At 41.9% G+C, this 12284-nt stretch overlaps 1 protein-coding gene across 8 annotated transcripts in view; it reads left to right on the forward strand.

The window, feature by feature from the left end:
* CATSPERB (cation channel sperm associated auxiliary subunit beta) overlaps positions 1–12284 on the forward strand; it is a 72715-nt gene that overhangs the window by 10500 nt on the left and 49931 nt on the right. For all 8 annotated transcript variants that reach the window (XR_005451187.1, XR_005451193.1, XM_038747556.1 and 5 more), the window contains exons 8-11: positions 780–875; positions 2646–2795; positions 5999–6091; positions 6889–7007. Coding sequence is in view for 6 of the 8 variants with exons in the window: in XM_038747556.1 (XP_038603484.1) it covers positions 780–875; positions 2646–2795; positions 5999–6091; positions 6889–7007 (458 nt within the window). In the remaining 2 variants the exon portion in view is untranslated. The remainder of the gene's footprint in view (positions 1–779; positions 876–2645; positions 2796–5998; positions 6092–6888; positions 7008–12284) is intronic.

Genomic DNA, 12284 nt, shown 5'->3' on the forward strand with positions numbered 1-12284 from the left:
GTGACTTGCCCAAAGTCACACAGCTGACAAGTGGGGGAGCTGGGATTTGAACCCATGACCTCTGACTCCCAAGCCCAGGCTCTTTCCACAGAGCCATGCTGCTTCTCTGACATAAGCCTTCATTTCCCCTACTCCCCCCACTCTTCTGCATTGCCTATACATTTGGAACTGTACCCTTTAAGCAGTTGATATTCACCCCAGCTTCAGTCGCATAGCACTTACGTACATATCCATAATTTATTTTCATGTTTGTCTCTCCCTTGTGTGTAAACTCCTGGCTGGAAAGGATAGTGACCACCAACTCCATTAGACTGTACTCTCTCTAGCACTTAGAACAGGGCTCTGCACACAGTAAGCATTCAGTACCATTAATTGAATGATAGATACTAAATAGTATAATGATAACCTCAATGGCAGAAACATGCCCAAACTTGAAAGAATATAAGAAAGGATTCAACTTATTTTTGACTCTGTTTTCTCATTTTTACAAAGGGGATCAGATACCTTTCCCTTAAACTGTGTGTTTTCTGATCTGAATGTACTGTATCTGCCCCAGAGTTTAGCACAGCACTTGACAAATAGTTAGGACTTAACAAGTACCACAATTACTCTCAGATGATAGAAAGATGTTAAATAAAAAGGTATGTGTGGAAGGGTGAATATCTGTAAATAAAAATTAAGGTTTGTGGTATTTTTCAGCCTAAAAGTCACTACCACATTCTCTGTATTAAATGAGGAAAACTTTTTATGTCCTAATTCTCGGTTTTGTTTCCTCACAGATATTGCTGCAAGGGAGGAATGGTTTGTAACCATCGCACTACATGATGGATTAAATGTATTTTCTACTGAAGGAACACTCTTGGACTTCTACCGAGGTAAGAATCATAAGGCAAGAGAGATCATTTCTTCCGATATTGCTGGATTTCATTCAAGGCTGGGACATGGGTCATACAGGAAATACAGACCAACCTCAACCCAGCCTGATCAGTCATGATCACTTTTATCATTATTACTATTATTATATTTGTAAAGCACTTATTATATGTCAAGCACTGTTTTAGGTGCTGAGATAGATTCAAGTTAATCAGGTTAGACACAGTCCCTGTCCTACATGGGGCTCACAGTTTAAACAAATGCATTTCAAATTTTATTACATCTCATGATTGATTTAAATGTTTGAATCTTAAATGCTCAGTTTATAAAAACTTTGATATAGAAATCTAATCCTATCCAAACTGACCATAAGCCAAATTCTTGTATTTATCCCTGAATAATCTACCTGCATGTAGGTCACTGTCACATCACCCCTTAATAGTGTAAGTGGCTTCTTACTTTTCACAGACAAGGAATACTAAAGCTATGGCAAAAACTCTTCAGAACTCTCTTTAACATCTAAGCCCTACTGAAGACAAGGGCCTATAAAGAAAAGAACCTTTTGAAAGTGTTCCAGAAATTATACTTAGGGAGCAACTCACATTCTGAATGGTATCTCATTTGTATTTGTGCTACTTTGATTATTTGGATTATCCCTGGGAGATACTCCGACCTCTAAACCAAGATCTATCAGCAAAAGACTTCTCCCATGGGTTTGCAGATCATTCCAAAGCCATGTCATTTGCTTATTTTTATTTTCTTGAGAAAGGTTTTTTGGTGCTTTTTTCAGTGAGAAAGTTGAGTTGGTTTGTTTTTGTTATTATAATTATTCACTAGATTTTAGGCTGGTAATGACTATGTCAAGGAATAGCTTCAATAGCAATTACTATTACTATTAAGTTATTAATTGTAACTTAATAACTTCAAGAACTGTATTTATGCACCTTCGCTGAAGACCCAGTAAGTAGCAACAAGCTTGAACTATAGAACGGAAGATTTGGATTAGCATTATAAAATAATTTTCTAAAGCCTAGAATGTTTAAACACTGGAACAGATTTCTGAGGGGCAGTGTGTTATCTCCTGCTTTAAAGATTTTGCAAGATTAAATTCCAATTGGATGAATTGTACGCCCACCTAGCTGACATGTTGTCAACACCCTAATTCTCTCCCTGAAGAGCCAGATTGGGGTCAGTTTTACCCAGTTCCTTGGGCTCATCCCTTTAGGTCTACATTGAGACCAGTTTGGTTTGGGACTCCTCTCTGAGTTCCACTCTGCCTTGGGAGAACTCCATGGACCCAGGTACCTTAAAGTCTAGGTTTCAGTTCTGTTGTCTCTAGGCCCAGTTTAGCTTGAGACTTTTTGAGTTACCTCAGATTCTTGAAATCGTGAGCAGGGCTGGTTTTGGGTGCTGGCAGCAGAAGCATGGAGAGACTCGAGGGCGGAGATTCAAGTTTACTGCGCGAAAGGAGGCAGTGGTAAACCACTTCAGTATTTTTACCAAGAAAAATCTATGGAGACACTACCAGAACGATTGCAGATGGAGGTGGGGCATTTTGGGAGAGATGTGTCAATGGTGTTGCTATGGGTCGAAGACGACTAGACATAAGACAGGACAAGTTAAGAGTAGGCATTTTTGGTGGGGAGAGAAGAAGGGGAGCGGTCAGGAGGGAGCTTCCTTTGGGCCCTGACTAACCTTTATTATAATGATGATGGGGTGGATTAATTATTTACAGGATTTATTTTAAACTTCTAAATTTGATTATTCTACAGAACCTATTCTTCAATGGCAACTTGGAGAAATCTTGGACCCCTCTGAAATTAAGGTCATAATACCACACTTGACGACTCTCAGATTGACGCAAAGCCCCTGTGCAAGTGATGTAGGAATAATTGGACTCATATGTAAAAATAATTTTCCTGGTAAATTGGCACTTGTAATTGTGAATGTTCCTGGGCTATCTATACTCTATTAACCAAGTCCTTGGGTTTCCAAATCCTTTAACTGGAAAATCAGATTAAGATTTTAAGGGGTTTCCATTCTATCTTTCTATAAAATATATATTTTTGCACTCCCAGTTTCTACCCAGATAACATTCTTTCCTAGGGTTCACCCTTCCATCGTAATCTGATAGGCGCAACATTATCATAGCTTGTAAAATCCTACAAACCCCTTCCAATAAGCAAGCCCATCTCAATTTTCCCCTGAAATTAACATCACTATTAGTCTCTAATGTGGGATTTTCCCTATTAAATGAAAATGGAGGCCTCTTTGCTGTAAACCACCAAACAAGGACTAAAATTAACAGTCACTTTCATTCATTCATTCATTCATTCATTCAATCATATTTATTGAGTGCTTACTTTGTGCAAAGCACTCTACTAAGCACTTGGGAGAGTCCAATCGCTGTGACAACAGACACATTCTTGCCCACAATGACCTCGTGATCTAGAGGAGGAGATAGATGTTAATTTAAAGAAATAGATAAATAAATAGATTACAGATGTATATATTTGTACTGTGGGATTGGAAAGGAGGATGAATGAAGGAGGAAGTAAGAGCCGTGCAAAAGGGAGTGGGAGAAAAGGAGAGGAGGGCTTAGTCAGGGAAGGCTTCTTGGTGGAGATGTGCCTTATATTCAATAACTTTTGAGACAGATATGAGATTAAAACCTCCCCGCAGGACCTGGGGGGGATAGTGCTGTATGGGCCCCAGCGATCATATCTAAACCCAATCCAAACCAACTCCCAAACCAGTCAAGATGAAAGTCAGGATTAAATAATCACACAAATGAGAAAGATCACAAAAGAGATTGTACTCACCTTGAAGCTAGGAATTAGATCCACTATATTGTATGCTTTCAAGTGCTTTGTAGTGTGAGTCTCACAAAGTAAGCGCTCAGTAAATTTTATTGATTGACTACTCCTCCCCACCCCCATCCCACCCCATTTTAACTACCCCCCTACCATTACGTTGCATAAATGTGTTTATCTTTGAAGTCAACTGAAGTCCTGTTTGTGATCTTGTATTGGGATATGTACCGAGATCAGGATTCTCTGGGACCTCTTCCTGTGTACAGTCTCTGGTGAGGATGGTACACTTTGTGAAGAGGCACCTCCAGGGCCCCTCTTTATTTATTTAGCAGCTGGCACATGTTGTAAACTCATAAACCATAGGGAACACTGACCTAATGTACCTAATAAGGGAAAATGAAACAGTTCCATTAAAAATTGTCATCCATGCTGCATTTCACAAATTAAACTGTTATTCATTCATTCATTCAATTGTATTTATTGAGCACTTACTTTGTGCAGAGCACTGTACTAAGCGCTTGGGAAGTACAAGTTGGCAACGTATAGAGACAGTCCCTACCCAACAGTGGGCTCACAGTCATGTGATTTCATTCCAAGATGAGCCCCCTAAATGATATAAGGACCCACAAATTATTCCTTGGAATATCACAAATACTGTGGCAAGGTAGTACTTTGCACATGGTAAGCGCTTAATAAATGCCATCATTATTATTAACACCCACCCCGGGACCAATGGAAACGAGTAAAAGTCCTTATTTATAGGTAATAAAAAACAGTTTCAGGTTTCAGACTAATAATAATAATAATTGTGGCATTTCATTCAACCGTATTTAGCTCTTACTGTGTGCAGAGCACTGTGCTATGTGCTTGGGACAGTACAATATAACAACAAAACAGACACATTCCCTGCCCACAAAGAGCTGTATTTGTTAAGCACTTACTATATGCCAATCACTGTACTAAGCACTGGGGTAGATACAAGGTAATCAGGTCCCACATGGGGCTCCCAATCTAAATAGGAAGGAGAACAAGTATGGAATCCCTGTTTTGCAGATGAGGGAACTGAGGCACAGAGAAGTGAAGCGACTTGCCCAAGGTCACACAGCAGACAAATGACAGAGCCAGTAGTAAAACCCAGGTCTTCTGACTTCCAGGCTCGTGCTCTTCCCACTAGGCTCAGCTGCTTCTCAGATACAATCCCTGCCATCAACAAGTTTAACCTCGAGAGGGAATAGAATTTGAAATTGATCCCAGATGGAAGGGAGCACATGAATTAGTTTCCCGGGATCTGAGTGCCCTGTCATTCTCAGGGCTGTGACTTTCCCACCCTCCAGGTCCTGTCGGGAGGGTATGAAGGGGTCACTTTTCCTCTGGCCTTGCTGTTGAAGTCGGCTGGTTTCGGTTCTTTTTCTCCTTTCCCAGACCAGGCCCCACTGCTGTCCGGGAGAGAACACACCGATTAACCGAAAATAGGCTCCCGGGGTGGGGGGGGGACTCCGATGGTGGGGGACAGCTGGGCCATGACTGAAGGGACTAGGCTCAGTGAGGACCCTTACCCATCCCTGCCTCCTCAGCCCTAGCCTGGCACTTCCTCTGCCATTAAGGTGTCTCTAGCCAGAATAAAACAACTGCTCCCATCCTCTTCCTTCTGGTCTCGCCTAGCTCCCTCCTGCTGCTGGGGCCTGCCTATTTGGGGGAGAGACCAGACTCCCCTCCGACCCCATCCCGGGATCGGCACTTCTAGGCACAGGCAGACTTTCCATCTTCTCCCCTCTCCCCACAGCCTGATAGAGAGGAGGCGTTAGCCCAGGCCCCCCACCTCACTCCTTGGCAATGTTGGGGAGAGGGGGGTCTAGAGGGGCCCACCTAAGCCCATGGAGAGCTTATCTGCTGCCAGATCAAAATCAAATTATTTGAATCATTAAAACCACTGTATGAAAGTAATGTATTAATGACTTTGGTATAGGCAAGGGGAGGATGGAACGTCTCATTCTATTCTACTGACCCAAACTGTACTAGAATTTAGCCAATCTGCTTTCATCTGATTCCTACCACCACTGTAGAGGAAAACTAGGTTGTCATTCATTCATTCATTCAATCGCATTTACTGAGCGCTTACTGTGTGCAGAGCACTGTACTAAGAGCTTGGGAAGTACAAGTTGGCAACATATAGAGACGGTCCCTACCCAACAACGGATAATCCTGTTCTTTGGTGATTGATCTACAATGCTCAGGCCAACAATTGCTTTTGCCTTGTTAACCTTCTGGTTGTTTGTTTTGTTTGTTTGTTTTATTTGGTTTGTTTTTATTAGGAATCATCTTAGCCCGGACATATTCTGGATTTCAGTCTGAAGATGTAACCTGGTTCAATTTGACTAACAACCTTTGTAATACATTTGAAGAAAGTAATTCCTCTTCAAAACTGATAATAATTAGCATCAATAATTAAAGTCTCTCAGCTTTTTCATGAGGAAGATCCCAGTGCCCGAATTTTCAAAAGGAAGAAACAGAGATCTAAAGACTGTCTTATTCAAGTCCAAGTAGCAGCCAGTAGTTGGAATTAGTGGTGGAATTAAGGATAGAGGGTCTCTGATTCCCCATTCCATCATCATGGAATTTGTTAAGCACTTATTGTGTGCAGAGCACTGTTCTAAGCACTTGAGAGAGTACAATATGACAGGGTTGGTAGACATGTTCCCTGCCCACAAGGAGCCATTTTATGGGGAAGCAGCATGGCTCTGTGGAAAGAGTCTGGGCTTTGGAGTCAGAGGTCATGGGTTCAAATCCCAGCTCCACCACTTGTCAGCTGTGTGACTTTGGGCAAGTCACTTAACTTCTCTGGGCCTCAGTTACCTCATCTGTAAAATGGGGATTAAAACTGTGAGCCACCCATGGGACAACCTGATCACCTTGTAACCTCCCCAGCGCTTAGAACAGTGCTTTGCACATAGTAAGTGCTTAATAAATGCCATCATTATTAGTATTATTATTATTATGACCAACCAGTCCAAATTCAGTGTTTTGACCCATTATCCTTACAATAAAACCAATAGCACAAGAAACTAGGTGGGAGGTTCTCCTCACAGGTCCAAAAAAGTCCAAATTCATCATTAGGCTTCAGAGTGTTGCTGTTAGCTGTGTATGTGCTCTCTCCAAACATTTATTTTATAATTAACTTATTATGCTATTTTTCCTTTTTCAGTATGTAATGACTTTGTACTTGTGGATATCATTTTAACAAATCACCATTTAGTAATCCTCTCATCCTTGGGCCTTTTTATAAGTGAGGATCTCCGTTATCCAAGAGGCCAAATTTTAAAGGTATATATTTGTATTCTACTTGAACTGCTGCATTAAATGTCCCTAAATATACATTAAATTGTTTAAAACAATTAAGATGCTTAGACTGTAAGCTATTGTAGGCTGGGAACATATCTACCAACTTCTTTATATTGTACTCTCCCAAGTGCTTAGTACAATGCTCTGGACATGGTAAGCACTCATTAAATATGATTGATTGATTGAAGATTCTTGATAAGATGCTGTATGTAGGCTCTTTTAGTTTAGCCTAGGTTTTTCTCAGCTAATAAAAATATCTGTGAAAGCACAATGAAAGATAATTTTCCCTCTGAGTGGGACTAGAGCCAGTTTGAGAAGTTAACACTAGTATTAATTGTTAGATAAGTTATATTAGAGAGATGAAGTAGTATTCATCTCTCAAGAGCCCAAGGCCATTAAACAGAAACTTCTTTTAATCAAGAAAAATTTTTAAATATTGCCATTGGAGCTGGGGAATTAAGGGAAAAGATAAGGAGTGGATCAGGATGGTGAGGGTCATGAAAAGCCTTAAAAAGTGGGATGTTGGGGAGAATTAATGAATCAGTGAGATTTATTGAGTGCTTACTGTGAGCATGGCTTACTATGAGCAGTGCTTGGGAGAGTACAATACAATGGAGGTGGTACAGACCCGATCTCTGCTCGAGGAACTTTCAGTGTAGAAGGGGATATAGATATTGAAATAAATACCCATAGATAAATGGCAAGGTAAAGAGTATGTGCGTAAGTGCTGTGGGGCTGAGGGTGAGGTAGATATTAAGTACATAGGTGACAAAGAAGGGAGAACAAAAGGGGAAAGTGAGGAATTAGGGAAGGCCTCTTGGAGGAGATCTGATTTTAGTATGGTTTGGAGGTGGGGAGAGTGGTGGACTTTTGGATGTGCAAGGGGAGGGAATTCTAGGCCAGAGAGAGGGTGTGGGCAAGGGATCAGCAGCAAGAGAAATGAGATCCAGGTACAGTGAGTAGGTTGGTGTTAAAGGACAAAGTATATGGGCTGGGGTGTAGCAGAACAGCCAGGAAAGGTAGGAGAGAGGAAACTGATTGAGTGCCATAAAGCTGATGGTGAGGAGTTTCTGTTCACTGCAGAAGTGGGTGGGCAATCATTGCTTGACTGGAGGATTTTAAGGAGTGGGGAGACATGGACTAAACTTTTTTTTTTAATGATCCGGGCAGTAGAATGAAGTAATGACTGGAGAGACAGGAGGTGGGGAAGTCAGTGAGGAGGCTGACACAGTAGTAAAGGTGGGATATAAGCGCTTGGATCAGCAGGATAGGGATTTGGATAGAGAAGAAAGGGCAAATTTTAGAGCCATTATGTAGGTAGAGCTAATAGAACTCAATAGATTGAAAATTCGGGTTGAAACAGAGAGAATAATCAAAGACAATGCCAAAGTTAAGGGCTTGTGAGACAGGAAGAATGGTCTAGAGACCAGTTGTTAGAGAAGCAGAATAGCCTAGTGGAAAGAGTATGGGCAGGGGAGACGGAGGACCTGGGTTGTAATCCCAGCTCTGCCACGTGCCTGCTGGATGACCCTGGGCAAGTCACTTAACTGCTCTGTGCCTCAGTTCCCTCATCTGCAAAATGGTGGTTCAATACTTGTTCTCCCTCCCAGTTATACTGTGATCCCCATACGAGACCTGATTAACTTATATCAGTCCCAGCACTTAGTACAGTGCGTGGAACAAAATAAGTGCTTAACAAATATTATTATTCTCATCATCATCATTCCTACAGTGATAGGAAATTCAGGCAGGGTCAGGGTTCAGGTGGGAAGATGAGTTCGAAGTTCTGTTTTGGATATGTTAAGTTTGAAGTGTCGGTGGGACATCCAAGTAGAGATTTCCCGAAGGCAGGAGAAGCAGCGTGGCTTAGTGGACAGATCATGAGCCTGGGAGTCAGAGGGACCTGGGTTCTAATGCCGGCTCTGCCATATGTCTGCTGTGTGACCTTGGGCAAGTCACTTAACTTCTCTGTGTCTCAGTTACCAAATCTGTAAAAAAAGGGGGATAAGAGTGTGAGCCCAATATGGGACGGGGACTACATCCAGCCTGTTTTAATTTGTATCTATCCCAGTGCTTAGAACAGTAGTTGGCACATAGTAAGCACTTAACAAGTACCATCATTATTAATTATCATAATTTAGGAGGAAATGCAAGATTCCAGAGAAGAAGAGACTTTAGGGCTGGTGAGGTAGATTTGGGAATCATTTGTATAGAGAAACTCCTTGCCATTGGGTTTTAAAGCACTCCATCAAATTACCCCCTTCTAACTTACCTCACTGATTTCCTACTACCACCCAGTCTGCACACTTCTCTGCTAACACCAACTTTCTCATTGTACCTCGATCTCATCTATTTTGCCATTGACTCCTTGCCCACATCCTCCCTCTGGCCTGGAACTCTCTCCCCCTTTATATACAACAGACAACTCCCTCCATCTTCAAAGCCTTATTAAAAGCACATCTCCAAGAAGCCTTTAAGACTTCTTTTCCCCTACTCCCTCTCCCTTCTGTGTCACCTTTGTACTTGTATTTTTGCCATTTTAGGCACTTGAAATTCACCTCATTCTCAGCCACACAGATCTTATTGTGATGTCTGTCTCTCCCTCTGGACTGCAAGGTCTTGGTGGTCAAGGGATGTGTCTACTAGTTGCATTGTATTGTCTTCCCAAGTGCTTAAGACAGTGATCTGCACACAGTAAGCACTCAGTAAATACTACTGATCGATTGAAGCCATGGGATTGAATGAGTTCTCCAAGGGAGTGGGTGTAGATGAGAATAGAAGGGGACCCAGAAATGAACCTTGAGTCCAATCTGGTGCCCAAACCTGTTGCTGAACAGATAGGAACCATGTCCTGCTCTGAGTTATAGAGAGAGCAGTATTCACCTATCCCTAGAGACTTTATTGATGTCCATATCCCCCACTCTAGACTGTAAGCTCATTATGGGCAGGGAACGTCACTGTTTATTGTTGTATTAGACTTTCCCAAGCGCTTAGTACAGTGCTCTGCACACAGTAAGCGCTCAATAAATATGATTGATTGAGTGAATGAATGAATGATGCAGACCCCTAGGGGAGGGGAAAGGCTCCTGTCCTCCACTGGTTGGTCTGAGCAGCAAGGAAGGCACCAGACAGCCGCTGACTTTGCCCAGCCATATCAATCAATCAATCAATCAATCACATTTATTGAGCGCTTACTGTGTGCAGAGCACTGTACTAAGCGCTTGGGAAGTACAAGCTGGCAACAAATAGAGACAGTCCCTACCCAATAGTGGGCTCACAGTCTAGAAGGGGGAGACAGAGAACAAAACCAAACATACTAACAAAATAAAATAAATAGAATAGATAGGTACAAGTAAAAAAATAAATAAATAGAGTAATAAATATGTACAAACATATATACATATATACAGGTGCTGTGGGGAAGGGAAGGAGGTAAGATGGGGGGATGGAGAGGGGGAGGGGGGAGAGGAATGAAGGGGCGCAGTCTGGGAAGGCCTCCTGGAGGAGATGAGCTCTCAGTAGGGCCTTGAAGGGAGGAAGAGAGCTAGCTTGGTGGATGGGCAGAGGGAGGGCATTCCAGGCCCGGGAAATGCAGAATGCAAAGGGTCTTGCATTCTGGGGTTGAGGAGAATAATAATCATAATGTTATTTGTTTAGCACTTACTATGTGCCAAGCACTTTTCTAAGCACTGGGGTAGATACAAAATAATCAGGTTGTCCCTCGTGGGGCTCACAGACTTAATCCCCATTTTACAGATGAGGTAACTGAGGCACAGAGAATCCAAGTGACTAGCCCAAAGTCACACAGCTGAGAAGTGGCGGAGCTGGAATTAGAATCCATGACCTCTAACTCCCAAGTCTGGGCTCTTTACATTAAGACAAGCTAGTGCCTGACTGTTGCATTGCCTTCCTTGCCTCATTATTTCTTGCTCCTCTATTCCTTGACCCTCCAATCCTATTCCTTCTATTTCTGTTCTTTTCTTTCCTTTTCCCTCCATTCCTTTCCCTCACTTCATACTTACTCCCCTTCCCTTTACTTTCCTTCCCACCTATTAAGCAGCTGTGTGTTGCAATGATATAGTGATAAGATATATCACATGGGGATCCCATAAAACAAGTAGGCCTGGATAAAAACAAGTAGGCCTGGACACCCAGTGTGGTTAAGGAAAAGGACACTGCTAACCCAGGGCAAAGACCACTGAGCAGGTGTTGCATGGAAGTTAGTAGGAGAATGAGGATTTCAAACTATGGAATATTTAAAACTATTAAATTCACAATGGTGTAAGTTAAATTAATGTGAGTTCAGATTGTGTAACATGCTCTTTGCTCACTAATTATTAAAATATATCATTTTCCTTGGCTCTTTTGCAAAAAACATTCGCTGACTTATACGTCACACATTCCCCTGTATGACTGGCAAATTCCCTTCAAGCATTAACTCTATCATCAATAAATCAATGGTATTTGAGTGCTCACTGTGGGCAGAACACTGTACTAAGCATTTGGGAAAGTACTGTATAATAGAATTGGTAGACACGATTCCTGCTTACAATAAGCTTACAGTCTAGAGTCTACATTTGCCCTCTGCAAATGTGGGTCATGGGGAATTTTCCATTAGAAAATTCCTTTCAAAAAATACTTAGACCCAGTCCTTGTTGTTAAATTAATTAAAAATGATCTGTCACAGGATGTGTCTTTGGTAGTAGCCTGATAGTAGCTGTGCTGGTGGTCCACTGAACAGGACATTGTTCGAGGATTTAGAAGCCCTGGATTCCTTTTCTGCTTCTATCTGAAGCAGGCTAACATTGGCAAAGACCATACATGAATTTTGTAATATGCAGCACCCCTGCCTGCCTACTTATTTGTTGGAAACTCTCTGACTCTCTGCCCAGTGAGCCTCTGCGTGGCAGGGAGGAGAAAGTGCCAGTGGCATGGCACAAATGGCTATAATAAATTCCTCTGCTCAGTTTCTTGACCCTGAAGCTAAAAACCACTATTCATCTGTTACTCCTGATAGGAGACTACAGTATCATTGGACTGATTAGTAGAGGTTCACAGTTTGTTGTGGGCAGGGAATGTGTCTGCTTATTGTTGTATGGTTCTCTCCCAAGTGCTTAGTTTAGTGCTCTGCACACAGTAAGCAATAAATAAGATTGACTGACTGGTGCAGGAACCACTGGAGAAACAGGCCTTTTTTCCACATGCTTCATTTTTTTTACAATATATTTGTTAAGCTTTTAATATGTGCTAGGCCAGTCA

This window comes from Tachyglossus aculeatus, chromosome 1 (genome assembly GCF_015852505.1).
Source record: "Tachyglossus aculeatus isolate mTacAcu1 chromosome 1, mTacAcu1.pri, whole genome shotgun sequence".
Lineage (NCBI taxonomy): Eukaryota > Metazoa > Chordata > Mammalia > Monotremata > Tachyglossidae > Tachyglossus > Tachyglossus aculeatus.